Source organism: Brachyhypopomus gauderio, chromosome 15, assembly GCF_052324685.1.
Source record: "Brachyhypopomus gauderio isolate BG-103 chromosome 15, BGAUD_0.2, whole genome shotgun sequence".
Classification (NCBI taxonomy): Eukaryota; Metazoa; Chordata; class Actinopteri; order Gymnotiformes; family Hypopomidae; genus Brachyhypopomus; species Brachyhypopomus gauderio.
In genome coordinates, this window is record NC_135225.1 from 13195389 (window position 1) to 13214749 (window position 19361).

Here is a 19361-nt window from a genome sequence, read left to right on the forward strand (position 1 = left end):
GTTACATGAAGAGACACTCAACACTGGTGGTCACTGGTTTACCCAGGACCAAAACGGTTGATGAATGAACATTTGCCCGCGTTATAACTCGCATATGTGCATGTTTTTGGCATCAGATCAACAAGGGGAAAAGACCATAAAAGAATAATTCAAATGACATACCGTTTTTGAACGACTAAACCGATCTGCTCACACCGGGACCTCCACCTTATTCGTCTATAAGCGCTTCATTAGAAAAACACTTCCGGGGTCGCTTTGAAATAGTCACGTGGCCTCTGCGTCATCACTAGGCGACACTACGCGCTGCACGAGCGACAGTGCAGCTCACACAGCGCGTGACATAGTGGCTAGCTAGCCAGCTGACGGCGTTTGCACTTGTGATTGCACTTGGATGTAAGTTTTCAAATATGCATGACTCGATGCACATCCTTGAATCTTGAATATATACACCTTTCCTGCGTGTTTTGCCATAAACCGTCTCTTAGGATTGCTCAACTACAAACCGGTCGTTGGGCTTCCAGTAGATATGATCATGTTAGCTAGCCGCCTCGCGGTACATTAATAATAATGAAGTGTAGTGTCCGGGTCTGTGTCGCTGCACACTACATATCTGAGGTGGTTTATGAACGCTCCTCGGATTATTACTCTAATAATTCACCGTATTAATAATAATTCCACCAAATGCGAGCGGACCTGTGGTAATTGTCCCGTGCCACCTGCTCTTGTCATTCCCAGCAGTGCAGTTTTAGCTTCTGTCGTGTGAATTTGAGCAGAAACCGTAGAACCAAGTCACCCGGCTGCTGATGTGTTAACGACAGTTAGTTGTCCAACAGCTCTCGGTTATAATAGTTAACAGTTACATACATGTCTGCACTCCCTAGGAAACTCCACGATCACAGACTTGTGTAGTTCTGGATAGACATGAAAATACATTGGGACATGTAACTACGTCAGCAGCAACACGACACTGTAGTTGGAGCAGGAGTGTACCAACAACACTTTAGTTTCAGTCACTACCTACTATACAGATTAACACTTGGATTACACAGACACGAGATCTGATCTTGTAGTAATGTAACTGAGTATGTTACTTTGTTATAAATATGCAGTAAGTTTTTTTGTTGTGTGTGTGTAAAGATACAGAATGCATGTGAAAATAGTGTTGGACATTATTTGTACAGTAAAGATGGACTGTGTTGTTTTCATATTGCCTGTAGCTGATAACTTGGTCTATTCTGCTCTGGTGGAGGTTTATAGCGCTACTCAGCGTAGGTCTACAATGTTTTCACTCAAATCCACTGTAGCCTTTTTGTCATGCACGATTCATAGTATGAAGCAATCGGTCATTTGTTCAACAAGATTTGAGGGCAGGTTAATGCAGCTCTATAAAACTGCTTCTGCCTAGAAACACAATGCAAGTGAATCAGCACTTCTGTAAGTGAAAGTGGCAGGTCACTTGATGTGATGGAATCGTCTTTGGAAAAGTTTACCATCAGCATTGGTAGGTGTCGTAAACATGAGCCTTTTCCACTCGCCTGATGGCATACATGGTTGTAAAATGCCCACAAGCCCAATGCCAGCTGTGCACCATACGGTTTTCATTCAGCTTAGCAGGCAAATGTTTCATCTCGCTGCTTAGCTGTGGTGACTTAAACAGTCCCAGCAGCTTGAAAGAGTGGCATGTTTTGCTGAGCCTTGATGGGTGTTCACACGATACCATCGGACTGCTGGTAAGGCGAAGCCATTTTACAGACCTCATACAGCACCCACAGTCCACATAGATGTCCATACGCTTCAGTGGCTTCCAGCCCTCAAAGAACTCTTGATGAAAAAAATGGCAAACCATTTGCTCTGAATTATATTCCTTTAAAAAGGATCACAACAGCCGTAATGGGATTACATGCTGACGTTGCTGTAATTGTAGTGAACCTTGTTTTCATAAAACCACGTTTAATATGGAATTACCGTATATTCACACTTTATGTTTAATCCTTAATACATGGTCATATTGGGAGTTTTCACAGGGCAGTTGGTTCTGCTACTCTCAGAACAGAATGAGGTTTATCCACACACCTGTTGCAGTGTAATGAGTGGGAGCATGCCTGCTACCGTGGCTTAGTTTGGCTGTGTTCTTCTAGCCCTGTCATTTAGATTGAATAAACATAATATGGCCTTAATGTCTTTAGAGGAAGTGAGGTCCACACCCCCCGCCCCCCAGAGCCTGTCTGTTAAATCTCTGCTCATGTCAGTGGCTCGTGGTCCTACGTCTTTGGCTGGGACTGCAGCACTGCTGATACTAATGTTATGACTGCTCTGCTGGGCATTGTGGGTGGAGATGACCACTGCAGGACTTCACAGCAGGCCAAAGAGTCTCGACATTCTTGGAGGTTACAAAGCGGGACTCAACAAAATTCCAATGCTCATTTTTAGGGGCTAAGCAAACGAAAACAGCTCTATCGTGGTGCTTGTAAATTCTTCCACCAACTTAAATCGGTTCAAGGGTTCCAGAAAACAAGGGACTTTGATCCATGATATTATCAACTCCAGCTTTTTTGTGTTTCTAATTTCCTCGTCCTAGCGCTTTTGTTTTCATCCCGGGCCAGCTGTTGTTTTCCGGCACCACCCTGCAGTATGTGTTAAGATGCTTTCTTCTCCTTCCCTTGCCTTGTAAAAATCCCCCGATTTCGGTTTTCTGGGGATGAGCCCTAATTCAGGCTTGACGTCTGTGACTGCTGGAGACGGAGGGGGCTTGACCAGTGACCCATTTTTTGGCCAAGCGGGACAAAATGTGATTTTGCCCCTTTGAAATGGAGAAATCCACCCTGAGCACAAGCGTAGTAGCACTGGAGTGCGGGAGGTGAGACCACGGTGTAGGTTCAGCGTTTCTCACCACGAGGGACATGATGAGAGAGTTCGGCCGCAGGGGAAGATGGACAGCTTGTTTCATATAAATGTCGTATGGTTTGCGTCCCACCTTCATTTGCAAATTTGGTTTGACAAACCTGACCTGGAACCTGTAGAGGTATTTGAGTTTTCCATACAGCCTTTGTTCAGAAATGTTACTTTTCTGCACAAAAACTTTGAATGTAGGAATGTATAAATCATTCATTTTTATCTTATAACGATTGAAGATTGCCTTTGGAGATTTAAGGTGTGTGCGTAAACGAATGAGTGCGTGTGTGGGGTTTGGAAAGGAACTGTTTGGACAGCTGTAGTATATGGCATTTCATCTGAAAGTCTTTCTGTGGCGTAGGTGATAAGCACAAAATCACTGAGCCTTGAAAAATGGTGTAAAATCAGAGCCATGCATTGGCTGCCTAAACCCCACGGATTTACATCACAGATTCTCCATTCATGAATCACAACACTTCCCCAAACAGGGATAGTGTGTCCTTCTGGATCTGCTTGGTTTACCTTTTCAAGGCGCCTTTCTAAGTGTCTGAGTTTCCGCTGAGTTTGATCTTCACCCTGGACTTGTTTTCTCAGGTTCCTGAGGTGCGCCTTCTTCAGGATGTCGGGCCACACCCCCTCCCTCGTGAGACTGGAGCAGCGTGCAGCAGAGGCCGACCACATCATTGAGTACCTCAAGGAGCAGGTCCAGCTGCTGAAGGAGAAAGCCAGTGAGCAAGAGGCCCGGTTCTCCAGGCCAGACACGCACTCGCCACCCGAACCTGGGCCAGCAGAGCTCCATTCACAGCCCGCTGCCTCTGCCGTCTCAGGTCTTTCTGATGTGGTTTTCTTTTTTCTTTTTGAAGTTGTGCAGGCCACTGTCAGGGAGGAGAAGAAACTGATGGTGGAGAATGCCAAGCTGAAGAAGGACATTGAGGAGTTGAAGAGGCAGCTTCTGGAGAAGGAGAGACGAAGAGGAGGTAGAGCAGCCGTCCAGTGCGCTAGACCCGTCTTCACTGCACCCTAGCTAAGCAGTCAGTGTACAGTCATGATAAGATTGATTTCTGTCTTCAATAGTACCTTACCTAAGGTTGTAATTTAACAAGAAATAATTAGAATGATTTCTAACAGGGATATAACAAAATACAGAATAAATAAACATGACAAATCTATACACAAAACACCAGAATCTGACAAAGTAAAGACAAACGTAAGGGTTTTGTCTGCCTGGGCAGACAGGCAGGGGATGGGGGGGCGGTAATATTAGACACAAGAGCACAAACGATGGGATGCATGCGAGGGTTGTGAGAGTTGATGTCTTTAGAATTGTGATTTAAAATCTTAATCTGGAGGAGAATGAGGTTGTGGAGGCTCGGGGGAGTCAAATCCATCATTTGGGAACCATGACGCTCGGTGCCATGAGCAGCTGAGCACCTCAACCAGTGCCACACCACAGGACCTGTAGGCATGAAGCAGCTTCAGCAGTATATTTGGCACCAATCCATGCATGACTGAGTTATTATAAGAACTTTGTGTTGAATGCAAAGGGGACTGGTAGGCTGTGCAGTTTGTATGGAATTGTGTGTGGGGACCCTTGCTGCAGAGCTTTAAATGGTCATTAGCATAGCTTAGCATAATGAATGCTAATGAAGATGCATGTGCTGTAGTTTTGCTGCTGAAACTGGTTTGGAGTCTTCCAGTATGTAGATCGGGGGGCAGTCCTGCTAAGTGATTAGTTAAAGGTTGATACTGTCATAATGAACATTTGACAGGGTTTGTCCTGAAATGTCAATAGATAAGTCGGAATAGGCACTAAAAAGCTTTAATAGAACACCAGTATTGTCAGTGTTGAGTTTAATTAAGGAAATTGGAGTTGATCCAGATCTTTACTGATGTGAGTACAATCAGAGTAAAGGCCAGAGAGGGGTTGGCGGGTTTCAGTTTACTAGAGATGTGTGTGTCCTCATTTCAGCACTGGAGTCTAAGGCTGTGATGGCAAGTTAGGTGTACTGGTGGCATGTAAACGAAGGAGAGGGCCAAGAACAGAACCTTGGGGAACTCCTTGTTGGGTAGAGTTAAGGTTCATAGAAGGAATCTTTCACTTAGCTCAGCAACAGTGAACACTCAGGACTTGCACATTTATTTACCAGTGGAAAGAAAGTGTCTTGGTCATATAAATCATGCTGTAAATTATGGAGAGAAAACGAGTGTACAGCATCCACAGCAGATCTGTACGTCATTTTCTAGTCAGAATAAATATTACAATGAACAGTAAGTCCAGTTTTTTTGTTAAGCCACTCATGAAGCCCCCAGCTACATTCACACTGCATTGCTTTGGAGTGAAGGGAGAGAACCAATGAGACCACGTGACCTAGCGCTGTACAGCTGGTGTGGTTGCAGTTAGAGAGGATCACATTTGGACATGTTTAGTAGTGTCGGAGAGGCATAATGCTGGTTTGGAGACCGTGAGCTTTGGAGTGAAGTGGTGGCCGAGCGACCTGATGCTGTCCGGCCTCGCCTGCCGTGCGGGGCCGCGACGCTACCTACGCCTATGCTCTTCAGTAATGCCTTCCAGAACGCCGAGGAGGGAAACGTGCCCAATTAACAAATGTAGCATTTTTTCAGAAAGTGCCACTGTTGTTTTTGGACGTTCCTTCGGAATGCCTGTAAATAACTTTACGTGCCTGTTATGTTTTTCCACTTGTTCTGTTATAGGGTTTATTTTTTAGGGTTTATTTTTTTAAATAAAAGGAGCATAAAAGCCTAATCAGAGATCAAATGGAAACGTTAAAAGCCTTCTGATCAAGTCCCGAACGGGGCTCTTAATTCTGGGTTTCTCAGAAAGCAGCAGCGCTGCGTCACGGTACAGCCCCTCAGTCAGCGGCTGTCTGCCCTTTGAAGCGCCTGATTCAAATTTCCGCTTGCGAATAGCGAGCTAGCACACACCGGGAACACAAGCCCGTGGTTAAAGTAAACTCTGTATTACAGTAATTAACAAAGACTGTGCTGCACACCGGTGATGTTGAACATTCCTGAAGGGACCTGACCCGCGCGGCGTAATGGGAGCTCAGAGCTGAGGCAGACTCTGGGTTGGCCGGGGTGCCTGGCCCAGAGACTTGATTCCCCCCTCCCCCACACCACACTCACGAGGGCTGCATGGTCTCTACCCATTAAATCCATCTGGATGATGGAGCCTCTTCTCCCTCGGAGTATATAAATAATCCTCGTCTTTGTCGTTTAGTTGAGTTATACGGCTCAACTCCATTAAGCATGCGAGGGAGATCCGTCAGAGCAGATTTCCATCATTCTTTGGAGAAGCCGGACCAGGCGCCCGTTCTTTTGTCGTGGCGGACGGAGCTGACTGGGGTAATGAGGAATACTCCGGGCACGGAGTGCCAAAGGTGCAGGCGTTCATCACCATGCCTTCTTTAACACACCTTCCAAACGCTCGTCCCTGCTTGGGTGGAGAGATGGAATTAAAGTGCCGTATTTCATCGGTTGCCAAACACACTTTTTCCAAGCATACAATATACATTAATACAGCAAAATGATATGCCTTTCAGCACCATCGCACAACACGTACAGACAACAATAAAAACAAAATGCTAAGCACAATAATCTTATATATTGGCGGTGATATTTGTATAGAAGTCTAATCAGTTATATTTTAAGCCAAACCTCGGAAAGCAGGGAATCCCACACCGAGCAGGTTCATTTAGTGGCCGGGCTGTGGCTTCATTTGTTACTGTGTACTTTTTGGGTTGCTGAAGTGTCCAAGTTCACTACCACAAAAGGGTCAGTTAATGGCGGGATGGGTGTTGAGCCCTTTGGTCCTTTAGGGAGGTTTTTTCTTTACCATTTATACAGATGCTCCTTTTTCTTCATTCTACATCCTACCTTCATTCCCCCGTGTGTGTGTGTGTGTGTGACTAGTGAGAGAGGTACCCATGCCCTCAGCAGACTCCACCACCCAGTGTGTATCCGAGCCGTCTGCACCAGAGTCCTGTGCTCCTCCACCCACCTCCGTACCTCCGTCTGCTTCTAAAAAGTCTCCACCTGCCAGTGACGAGGCTAAGAAGAAAGTGAAAGCAGAGAAAAAAGGTGAGATCAGTTGGGACAAGGGGGAGGGGGGAGGGGGGGGTCTCCTTTGGGACTGGGCTGAAGACCTTGACTAGTGCTATAGAACGCAGTCCGAAATTGAGATTAAATTGCAACTGCAGTAAGACTTGCAACATATCGCAAAGCCACCAGGGCACAGGGGAATCATTATGTCATAGCTGCAACATGACTACAAGCTGACATGAATTGTCTGTCGGATCATGTGAAAGTCGTAGCTCAGCCAAACACCCACTGGGAGTATAACGGGATGTCTGGGATTGGTCAGGATGCTTAGAGAACAGCAAAAACCTGATTTATTACAGGGCTCAAGTGCATGTGGCAGCCACGAGTATTGCAAGGCCAACGGCGCTATAATGATTAACAAACCTGTCCAATCAGATCACTGGATTACTCCGATGAATTTGGATCTTATTGCACTGATTTGTGATTTGTTTTTACATTTGCAAATTTTAGCAAATCCCTCACAGTGATACTGTAAATGATTTTGTCCCAGCTATTTTGCATAACAGTCCTTAAAAATACACTTTTCATCTCAAGATCCACACTTCAACAGTCACTGATTCATTTGTTTCATAAACCATATTTTTTATTATTCACTGGATTAAATGTCAAATATCTTCTCAAGCTGTCATGGTTTCACAGCGCAAAGCTCACTGTTAAAACACAGACCCAACCTGTCTAAATGTGACCCCATATTGACCTCCCTGCTCAATCCTCTACATCCCAGAGAGACAGGAACAACCTGACCATCGCTTCATGCTGGCACACGTGCTCACATATCTCCTAGCACCTGGTCCTGAGACCAATGGGCAAAGTGTTAACCTCCGAGTACTTATTAGTGAATGAAGACAAACATCTGAACACCTGACTGATCCCATATGTAGCATCACTGTGACAAACTAACCTTGCATGTCAATCAAATATGCTACAACTCCTGCGTGCTCAGTCACAGCTGGGATCTTCACCTACCCACTGTACAAGCACATTTAAGTAAGTTCCTCCAAGCAGATGTTTTATGCTAATCTATTTGTTTGTTTTTCATTGAAATTGCAACTGGCCTCATATATTCCTGCCCTTGACTGAGTATGGGATCCCTGTTTCCCGTAAGCTCTTGGCTGTTGGAGGCTCACCATGACCATAAGCTGAATCATTTGTAAAAATCCATTGCACTTTGTTTCTTGGTCTTAAATTACATCAAAATGCGAGTCTTCAAAGAGCGGCGGTGGTGTGAGCTTGGCATGTCCACATACTCTGAAACCACAAACAAATACGAACCACTGGTTTGTCTCATGTTGACACTTCAGAACGGGGTCACGAACAATATCAAAGCCTGAATGGATTTTCACAGATAACAATGTGCTCAAGATGGTGCTCGTTGTGCTGGAGCTAAAACTGCGCGTTATAACGGCGCTGTCGGATTTGGTCGGCTCATTCCTCATCCGCCTGTTTATTATAGAAATTATCCTCGAGATAAATCAAGCAGATTCTTTCAGCTCAGGACCCATCTGGTGAAATGACCCATCCCAGACCAGATCGCGACTAATCTTTGAAAACCTAATTTATGGGGACCAGTTTTGATGCAAAGTGAGTTGTGACATGGTGGAGTGTAAGAATGTGTTTATCTCCTTCCACTTGTCCAGATGTCAAACTCTTTCAATATAAACATGTAAATATGAAATCCATTTCATCATCACTGATGAATGCAATGTTCTAATGATTCCTCACACCTGTAGTAAACACTAGGTCCCTTCCTCTCACCGCAGTCTGCAGTACCCCTGACACACGAATCAGCCATCAGGCCTGCAGAACACCAAGCAGGCAGCGGCACAATGGGACTGTATCATTGGCATTGCTAGAATGGAGAATCACGGTTAATTACAGCTCATTACAGTTAATCACCGTTGAAAGAAAAACTTAAAATGCTGAAGGAAAAAAAAAAGTGATGCTTCAATATAATGACGCTTGTGCTGGGATTAGTTCAGCTCTCTTTGGGTTCTACTGATTTCTGCTTTTTTTAATAACCTACTCACTCAAACACAAGTGTTCAGGAAGTGTATGTTGGGCTAGAAGAATTTAATGGACTCTCGAGTTTGGTAGCTACTGAGCGTGCGGAGCTAGTGGAAAAGCAATGTACTGTTCTGGAATGCTCGCCTTGGTTCGAGTGAAGCGGCATGCGGTGACAGCCGTTGGCAGATTTGTTTTCAGATGGGGGGGGGGGTGGGGGGGTTCGGAGCAGATCAGAGCAGAGACGACAGGGCCGCATAGTTTCCGTGTGCGGCCTGAGGAATGTGGCACTGCTAAAAATGAGGTATTAAAAGTGCCTAGAGAAAAGTAAGAACTCCTGCTGTGAGCAGCTCTGTTGTAGAATCCACAAATGCCAGAATGGGGTGGCGTGGGACCAGTGTTGGGACCAGTGTTGGGACCAGTGTTGGGACCAGTGCTGGGACCAGTGCCTGCTTCACCAGGGGTTCAAGCTACCCTGCTTACAGTAGCAGTTCTGAGCACACCCTCCATGTCTGTGAATGAGATGTTTTAGTGCTGGCAGTAAAGTGATCAAATATGTCATCGACCTTTTCCTCACCTTCTGGTACCAGTACCACAGCCACAGAGATTCAAAATTGGTCAAAAGGTCTTCACAGTAATAAGACAAAAAAATGAGTATATGGGAGAGGTCAGCACGTTGCCAGTGATGGCACCCTAGTACTGATCGGCCTCGGTCCGTCGGTAGCTCTATTGGCACTTTGTGGAGTGGAGTACTTCCTGTACTAAATCATCCTGTCTGCCCCAAAGAGAAGCAGGAGAAGAAGGCCGCCGCACCCCCTCAGGACGAGCCGAAGGTGGACGTGTCTCGGCTGGACCTCCGGGTGGGACGCATCGTCTCTGCGCAAAAGCACCCGGATGCCGATGCCCTGTACGTGGAGCAGGTGGATGTGGGTGAGGAAGCGCCCCGCACCGTGGTCAGCGGCCTGGTCAGACACGTCCCTCTAGAGCAGGTACTCCCACCCTACACCGCGTCTTAGCGTGTCCTTCCTGCTTCAGTGAAGCCCGCTCAGCTTCAGCTCATGTAGCAATGCAGAGAAGAAGAAGAGTATTACTTCCTGTGTGGCTCATCTTGTGCTGAGGTCCAAATAATAATGTGTATTATATATATGTAAGAAAATATTAATGATGTGAATAGTCAACAAAATAGTCAACAAGCCTTAAAACCACCCCAGTGGTGCGTTCTTCTGGAAGACTGGAACAGTGCTCAGATGTCTGGTGGTTCTTCTGTCTAACTGAACCATAGTGTTCACACAAACATCCTACCTCAAAAGCCCTTTGTGTAGAAAGCTCTACAAAGTGTAACTTTAATCAAGTCTGTTTTCCTCAACAAAGAAGTGACACAAATTGTTTTATTTACACCATCACACCAGGAATTGTTTGTTGCCCCCAAAAATGAAAGCTTTATTTCAGCACTTGGATTTTGGGTGCTAAACTTCAGAGTGGGCGGAGGGAGGATATTTCATTTTTATTGGTCCCAGTAAATTGGGCCGAGCGGTGCAGTGTGCGCTGCCGTGGCGTTTCAGCGTGCTCACGCCGCGCTCCTCTGAGTTGTTGGTTAGCGGACATGTGTGCCGTTTCTCAGTGTCTCCAGTTCATGATTTGTTTAAGGGACTCCTTGTCAGTAGTTCGTCTGTCGGTAATTTTAATTGTATCCATGAATCTGTCTACTTTGGACATCTAAGCATTTAAGGTTTTCTTCTCCGTTTATGACTAAATTACTCCACTGTGCATTTGAGAATAGCGATCCCGTCTTAATGTAGAGATTCTCACAGCTGTTTTCACTATGGCACTTCAGCAAAACAGCCATATAAAATAACAGTATTCCTTTTATCATTTTAATTTATTATTCTTTATTATATAGTTGTTAAATACTAAATATTTATCCCCGATGCACCACAGGTTATTGTAAGTGTAACAGACCTGTTTAGTAAGGACTTAGTCTTTTAAAGGAAGTGAACCTGACTGTTTAGTCTGTTGGGCTCTAACACTAATACCAGGGCTCCTCAGCTCGGTGGTTTCCAGGACAATCGGAGGAACGGACGTTGGTGAGCAGCCTGGCCCCGGCTCGTGAGGAACTAGCGTGTGTAGTGTAAATGCATGTGTTGAAAAGCATCAGGCGCCTGTAGACAGCCCAGTCCGATTTAGAGGTCAGTTCAGAACTATTCTTATTCACCTCAGATAAGCAGTAATTTTGTAATTACGAGATTGACGGTTGTCTTTAACTTTAAGTTTAAAACCTGGCTATCCAAAGTATATGTTGGCTTTGCTACCTGGTTAAGTCTGTTTATGAAAAACAGGAAGCCAAAACATCCAACATACGCAGCTGTTTGCCTAACGCTGCATTGCTGGAGAAACGCCAGGACACAGCACCTTACAAAGCTTCACTTCTATACTGGAAGGACTAAATCCCACTTCCTTCAGCTATAGTGTAAGCACTGAGGCTTTATGACAGAATTACGTGTTTCTATGGTGACCAGTTTCTGCCTTAAGGACGCATATGCCTGTATGTGCCTCAGCGTTGCAATGGTGTTTGCTCATGAAGCCCCTGAGACTCTCAGGCCTATTACAGAGCAGTCTACTGCTACCTCTGGAGTTTAAAAGGGCAGTGTTGTGGGGTTTGGATGGAGTGTGATGGTTCTAAAACAACTAGAAATATCCAGATGCTCTGTCAGATAAAGGGATGTAAATGTTCCAGTGATCTGCCTCAGATGTAGAAATGATCTCTGGCCGATGCGCTTCATTGGCAGGTCCACGTCTCAAAGCGCTTTGCGCCTCTCTGCTCTGCCAATTGTGTGTGCACAGATGCAGAATCGCATGGCCGTGCTGCTGTGTAACCTGAAGCCAGCGAAGATGCGTGGTGTCCTGTCTCAGGCCATGGTCATGTGCGCCAGCTCACCAGACAAGGTGGAGATCCTGGACCCTCCCAGCGGGGCAGTGCCAGGGGACAGAGTCACCTTTCAGGGGTTTCCAGGTAAACCTTCTCTCTCTCGCACACACACAGGCCTGCACCTGTGTTTCTTGACTTTGGTGATGTAACGTAGGCTGATAAGTTCATATTTTAGGTCTGCTAAACATTTCTGCATGTCATCTTCAAACATCTTCAGTACCTCGTCATTTTCACCGCTCACTGAGAACTCATCTGTGTGTCCTACACGACCAGCAGGACTATACACTAGTCCCTCTATCCACTTACCACAGAAACAGCAGCTCATTTTGAATGTTTTCCTCTGGGTCTAATTTTGCCAGTGAATTAAGGGTTTAATCCTGGGCCAAAAACAGCACAGACGCCAGCGCCATTTAAGAGGTGTGTCCCCAAAGTCTGATTAGTTCAATTTAGTCTAGTTTGAAGGCATTCTCTCTGTTATTTGGAAATGGGCTAACTGGTCTGTGACTGTTCACTGGGTTATGGCCTAGGATGGCAGAAGGCTAGGACAGCCTTAGTGGAAGTTCCCTTTGGGCTTTACAATATGGCATAACTAACAAAACAGTAATATAGGCGTGTGTGATTGATTGAGTGTGATAACTAAATAATAGCTAAATGGAAAGATTCCCAGATGGTTAAGACTGGAGCAGGGCTAGACCCAGATGAGCTCTGGCCCCCAGTCTCCTGCAGGCCAGAGTGCCTTTCCTGGGGCTTTCATCTTCGTGCCTCCCCCCCTCCTGATTCTTCCTCCAGCTGCTTCATTTATGAGGTATCCCCAACCAATGGGAAAGCGTGCTTTATGTGAATCGGATGTCCGCTGTACTCTGGTTGGCCAGGTCATCGCAGAGGGCGGGTCGTTGTCTCCACCCCTCACTGTCTGCTCCGCTGACCGGGGCTTTCTCTATGGTCCGCAGCAAATCGCGTCAACAGGATGTTTACTGGTTGCAGGAGCAAACACCAACACCTGCTCTCCTTCTCCCCTTTCTCACTTGTTCTCTCTCTTTAAGAGGGGTCACGAGAGACTTCTGAATGGACACAAAAGCCAATGAACAGCCATAAGATTAGAGACAGAGTCGGAAGGGAATGTGCAGAACCGGCAAAGGGCCCCTTACACACGCTTTTCCACCCTAAATCTTTGTGATTGACCCTAAAAAACGATCATCAGGTCATTGCGAACCCTTGACATCCACTCACATGCATCATCCCGGCCTCCCTGAGTTGGGTCGTTTTGATGTCCCCTGGAAGTCGCCCCTTGTTGTGAACAGTGTTGTTGGGACTGGTGCTGGCCACATGTCCCCGCACCACTTCTTACTGGTGTCTGACAGCTTCTTAGGACTTTGGTAAACATATGTGAATTACCCATCAGTCCTTTAGTTTCCACTCTTTCACAGCTCTTCTAGGGGAATCGTTGCCGTTGGAGTCAGACTAATGATTCTTTAATCTTTTCCAACATGGAACATTTGGTCAACGGTTTGACTCAAAAATCAGACGGTGTCTTTCTGCCACTGAGTGGATTTTACCTGTGTGTGTGTCTCCTGTCTGATGCAGGAGAGCCTGACAAGGAGCTGAACCCCAAGAAGAAAGTGTGGGAGCAGCTAATGCCGGACCTCCGCACCGACGACCAGTGTGTGGCCACGTACAAGGGAGCTGCCTTTGAAGTGGCTGGGAAGGGCGTGTGCAAAGCCCAGTCCATGAGTAACAGTGGGATTAAATGATGCCTCTCGATCTCCAGCTCGATCTCACAGCTCCACCATGAGAAGACTCGAACCAGCACCGAGTCCTGGGACGTGTATATCCTCTAATGGCACCGTTGAAGGAGGAAACGATAATAAATGGTTTAAACGTTATCCTTGAGTTTCAGTTTATAACTGTTTGTGTGCTCAGTCAGCTGAAGTTCTCTATCTCACACACACACAGACACAACCTTTTACTCATCTAATCTAATCTGTCCTTTTGCAGTCATTTCCCCTCACTCCCACTCGACCTTCTCCTGGCGAGCGTCTGCGCTTGACGCTAACAGCGGGGGCGCTCGCTTTGTTCAGCCTTCCCCTGGGAAGCGCGTGATGGAGTTCTCGTCAGGAAGTGTCGTTTGTAGTAGTTCAGACTCCGCGCTAGCGTTTGACAGACCCCGCACGTCGCCGGATTCCCGTTTCCTCACAACACCGATTGCGTCAACACTAATCAAGTCCATGAACCGAGCTCGCCATCTGTAGCTGTGCTGTCCTGTGGCGAGCCGTTTCTGACAAAAGATGTGTGAGGAAGCATGAGAATGAAATCGCACATGAGTGATGCAGAACTCTAGTGCAGCGCACTTACAGTTTGGTTAGAGTCTCACTAGTTTCTTTGCTTCTAAAGATGAACCAAACAGGTTGTAGTGAAGACAACCAGTTTCATATTCTCATATACTTCATTTTTTTCCCTTCAAGTATAGTTCAGAGTTTGCCCCACATTATTAAACATTGCGCTAGTTTTCAGTTCATATATTTATAATAGAGAACAAAATGGTCCCATAGGTCTCTTAATTTAACGGAGCTTGTCATCGCTTCTAGGCAGAAGCTTCACTAAACCCTATTTAACTGGGTTAAATTGGGGCATGTGGCCCAGTAAAATGTTTCCATGCACTATATTCTCAGAGGTCAAAGCAATAAGGATTGTTGAGCACAAGTTCATGATGCAAATATTAGCACTGCACACTTTCATTACAGGTACTACATTTTCCATAATGACCCAGCGACTTTTGAAACACTTAAATGGAACTTTGTTAGAGCCAGTGTCTAATCCAAAAAACATACCAAAAACATTGGACCACTAAAGCATAACCACCGATTACGTTCATAGAAGCTGCCTAGATAACACTCTTATAGAATGACAATTATATTCACATGTAGTTGAATGTCTCAAAGGAATTATTTCACATGAATATATGACTGTTATTAAAATGTAAATTATTACACACCACTCATGACAAGAGAGATGGGGAAATTAGTAGGAATGTAGTAGGAAAACCCTTGCCTGAGCGCAGAGAGGGATGAAAACCCTAACCCGAGCAGGGAGGAGCTACAATTCTGCCCTAGTAGCTGGCAAAGGGGTCAGCAGTGCCTGTCCAACGTGGTGCCCACTCCAGGACAGCTGTTGGACTAGAAACGCCCCTACTTGCTGTGGTTGATAAATCAACTGACAAACACAAGAATTGGAAGGAAACTAAAATTCTTGTTCTTGTTTTAATGTTAATGTTTAAAGTATTGTTTGAATTTTTCCTTAAACAAATTTCAAATTTGCCCTTCAGTTTCCTCAAGGGTTTCGGTTTGTGATGGCAGTGAAGATAAAAATGGAATGTGGAGTGAGAATTGTGCTGCCATGATTTTAATTTCAGTATAAATCTGAATTTCTGCGATTTTTCATTTTCATATGTAGTTTTGCATTTCAATTTGATTAAACTTAAATCGTTTAAATTTGTAATTAAGGCTGTTAAAGAAAAGAATTTAAAGCAAACTCTCCAAGTGTAGCTTGAACTTAAATTAGAACAAGATTTATAAAAATCGAATTCAGACGTTGATGGCCCACGTGAGCTTGAAGGGCCTCGTGGCGGCCATGTGACGAGATGACACTCGCCTCTGCCTTGATTGTAGATGTGGCGACAGTGGGCACGAGCTGTAATCGTCACGCGCGCAATTGTAGCCACTACGCTCGCTCTGTGATTAGCGAAGATTAAAATGTCTTCTGCGTGTCGTGCATGAATGACCCAATCTAGTCTTTCCCAATCTAGCCTAGTGTAGATAGTTAGTTGGGCTTTGTCAAGCACTTGATCAAGACCTGCAGTATGGCTCAGATTAAACCCGCTTTGGATTTACCTTATCCTACCATTATCTCGGGTCAGGCCAGCATAGCATGATCTAGCCTAGAATGTTGGCATTATAAAAATACACAGACCAGCTTCACTGTCCAAAATATAGTAGTAACAGTTTATTTTAAATGATATATATAATGATATGTTTATAAGACACAGTGATGTTCTCTTGATTGCAATGTCAATACAGCATTATTCAGAATTCAGCTTGTTTTGCTCGTCTAAGCCACAAGCAAAACAATCTTAATTTTGAATGGGTTGCTTAAGGAATGTGTGGGGAAGGGTAGTGTCACTGTGATGGATGTGAGGTAACACTGGAACCCTTCTTCCTTTGGTATTGCAAACTGAGTTTCTTTCTTCTGAATATTTAGCTACGAGGGGGAGGGGGGCTACTTTGCCGACGTCCTGTCAGGTAAAAAGTTCCACTTTCTGATTTGTATGCAGAAAGCATATATTATGTATATAGTATATAGGGATTGCACAATGTTTCTACCAAATGCAAGTCATTGCTGTGGTATCCTACGGAGCCCGGGAGGGGACATCGGTAAAAAAAAAAAAATTAAACGAGGGAGCGTTTTACCATTCGAGTGCATGTTTTCTGTAATTCGTGCTCACGATTTAGTAATTCGTTCACACGATTAACAATTTGTGCGCACGTTTTGTTTTAATCATGCGCACGTTTTCATTCATTCACTTGCAAACCCTACTGGCCTAAGCGCATACATTGCAGATACAAGGAGAGAGGCAGTAACAGTTCCCTGAAACTGTATATACTTTGATTGTTTAGATTTATGCCACAATGAACAGAGATACGTTTATTCGGTCTTATTTGCTTATGCGTCATGAGGACATTGTAGCTTCCCTTGCACAGCGGGGAATCACAATCAGTAAACGGCATCTGAAGCGAATTCTAAGCCTTTTAATGAACATTTATGACGAACTTTAATGTTGCTTTGTGTTTGTGAAAGTAGCAGCATTTTGCCAGCATTCAGAAATATTCAAGCTTCCTTTTTTCATTTAACTTATTTAAATAAACGAATACATTTTGTGATGCCATGTAACTTGGCAAATAATTCTACTTCAGAATTAGACATCACATTATGAAACGACAATAATGACCACTTCGTGATTTACTGCTCGTCTGTAATTGTCAACCCACAACACATTTTCAGTGCCTTAATGTGGTCGAGTGTTATGACAACCTTGAGGAATCGTATTTTCCATATCACTCTTAAACTGACGCAGACACATCCTTTGTTTTGGATTCCTATCGTGCAGTGACATTGAATTAATTAGCTGACAAAACGGCTCTTAATGGCAATTGATTTTAAAAGGCCTTTAAAATGTAAACAAATCCCTTCAAAGCATTACTGGGACTTGCTTATGCACAAGGGTATTGACAAAACACGAGGCATGGCAGAAAGGTCTTTTAGGCAGTTCTTCAGAGGAAAAGAAGTGCTTGACCAAACCTCAGTTACTCAAAACAGTGCCTTATGGAATCGTTACACTTGCACTGGCGGGGCCTGCCTATGAATGTACTCCAAACATTCAGAAACCAGTTAGCACTAGAGCAAATGGCAGAGATCATATACTGGCCGAGAGATGATGACATGCTTCAAACTGAGAGCAGAGTTTGCCAGGAATGGGTGCAGGCACTGTTGATGAGAGGCGACACTAATGTACACTGAAAGTGTCAGGAAAGAAAGCGTGGGTTGGGGGTGGAGGTGTGTTTGGTGGAGTGGGGTGGAGGTGTTGGGTGAAAGACTGCAAGGGCTACGGCTGACTGAGGCTAAAATCCAGTCTACAAGATGGTGCTGTTCAAGATTCCTTACTGTTACTACACTGGTAAGGTACAGTGAAATGACATAATCCAGAAATAATCACATATAACAAACAGATGAGATGCACCTATCAAAACAAACCTAGCTAAGCTACTACTAATAATCCTAGAAGATTAGGAATACTAACTAGAATGCTGGCCTCAGAATGCAGTTCAATGCAGATGTAAGCAATGATAATATAAAGTAAACATGCATTATTGGTTTAGTATAAAATGCAGAAGAGTGAAAAAATTAGCCTGAGTTGAGCACATGCTGTTTAGTTGGGGAAACCTAAAGAAATTTAAGAGAAACTTAAGAAGTGCATAAAAGAATTTTTTTGAAGTCTTGTCTGACTGTTACCACTAACGATGCACCAAAGACTGTTGTCTGACTGTTACCACTAACGATGCACCAAAGACTGTTGTCTGACTGTTACCACTAACGATACACCAAAGACTGTTGTCTGACTGTTACCACTAACGATACACCAAAGACTGTGTTGCGTTTATGGGGATTTTGGTTCCTTTGGTGGAGATGAGCAAAAAAACATTATTAAACAGCACATAAAATATGATATATTTGTAACTTTCACTTCAAGTGCAAAACACAAAGAATTAAAATTATGAACAAGTCCTGGGACAACAGATCCTTCCAGATTCATGAACATATAAATACAAGGTATCACACGTGAGTTACTCCCTTATAGCTTTTGACACAAGATGGAAGCGCGTAACACAAATAAAAATGCAGAAAGGGCACCTTCATAACGCTGGTAAACACTAGAAAAATAACAAAGATGGTCAGATATTTAATATGTTTTGATATAGTGGAGCTACTTGGCAGAGGACATGAATCTTGCTTGATGCACAATGAGTATTAAGCTTTAATAGTATCAAATAGAAGGAATGTAAGTGCAGGCTGCATCTTGGTGACAGACCCTCACCTCTAGCGAGCATGTAAACCTGTTGGAAGGCTTTGCCCCAAGAACATTATTCCACACCAGATCACACCTGGAGTTTTCTAACTAACTTTGACTAGGACTGGGTTTTACCATTACATGAGACTGGAACAGAATAGAGTGAAAAAAGCAAGACAGAGTCTCACCTATCAACATATGGTCTTAACAGTAGTAAATTCTGTATATAATTATATGTTAGGATGTTTGGGATAGATGGTGTTTGTAATGTTATTCCATTTCTTCACCATCAGCATCTGATTTGGTTACATATTTACATTTTCTTTAAAAGAAAGAAACCGAAGACCACACCAAATTACAATGATGGGGAAGAGTCCCAGAGAGACATCTCTGTAGCCAGGCTGTTGTTAAGTGAGGGTATACTGATGCTTGCATGTTTGCAGCAGGTTCTCAGAACTTCTGTGTGATGTGGGTTTGGCAGACGCACAGTGCCGCAGAAGTTCGCACACCATGTCGCTCTGACCCAAGCTTCAAATCCCTCTTCGTGTGACATCTGCATAGACAGTTCCAAAATCACAGCAGAAACAGAGGTCCGGCCTGCCTCCGAGCCAGATAGTTCACGCCTGCGTAATCCTTTGTGAGCTGCTCTGTGATTGGTCTGGCATGAAATAGAAGCACTGACTCCCATCTCTTCTTGAATGTAGCGGGGTGTGTTATGGAGCTCCATGTGCCGTTCGACTCCGCACAGCTGTGGGACAGCGCTCACTACTGCTCAGCTCGGTCTGGTTACAGGGTGCAGAGGAT

General features: G+C 44.5%; 2 protein-coding genes across 7 annotated transcripts in view; one reads left to right on the top strand and one right to left on the bottom strand.

Annotated features, from left to right (window-relative positions):
* Positions 1-302, bottom strand: part of tbck (TBC1 domain containing kinase) — a 49415-nt gene extending 49113 nt beyond the window's left edge. For all 6 annotated transcript variants that reach the window (XR_013121346.1, XR_013121347.1, XR_013121345.1 and 3 more), the window contains exon 1: positions 163-302. The gene's annotated coding sequence lies outside the window, so the exon portion shown is untranslated. The remainder of the gene's footprint in view (positions 1-162) is intronic.
* Positions 249-13821, top strand: aimp1a (aminoacyl tRNA synthetase complex interacting multifunctional protein 1a). Its single transcript, XM_076974918.1, has 7 exons — positions 249-393; positions 3487-3620; positions 3756-3869; positions 6823-6990; positions 9799-10001; positions 11854-12022; positions 13523-13821. Coding segments are annotated over exons 1-7 (957 nt in total). The 5' UTR covers positions 249-391; the 3' UTR covers positions 13690-13821.
* The last annotated feature ends 5540 nt before the right edge of the window (positions 13822-19361 follow it).

Bases quoted from the DNA above. Each gene is read 5' to 3' on its own strand.
- aimp1a (XM_076974918.1), top strand. The intron at 3,621-3,755 runs GTGAGCAAGAGG...TTCTTTTTGAAG, and splicing joins GCTGCTGAAGGAGAAAGCCA to TTGTGCAGGCCACTGTCAGG. The intron at 12,023-13,522 runs GTAAACCTTCTC...TGTCTGATGCAG, and splicing joins CACCTTTCAGGGGTTTCCAG to GAGAGCCTGACAAGGAGCTG.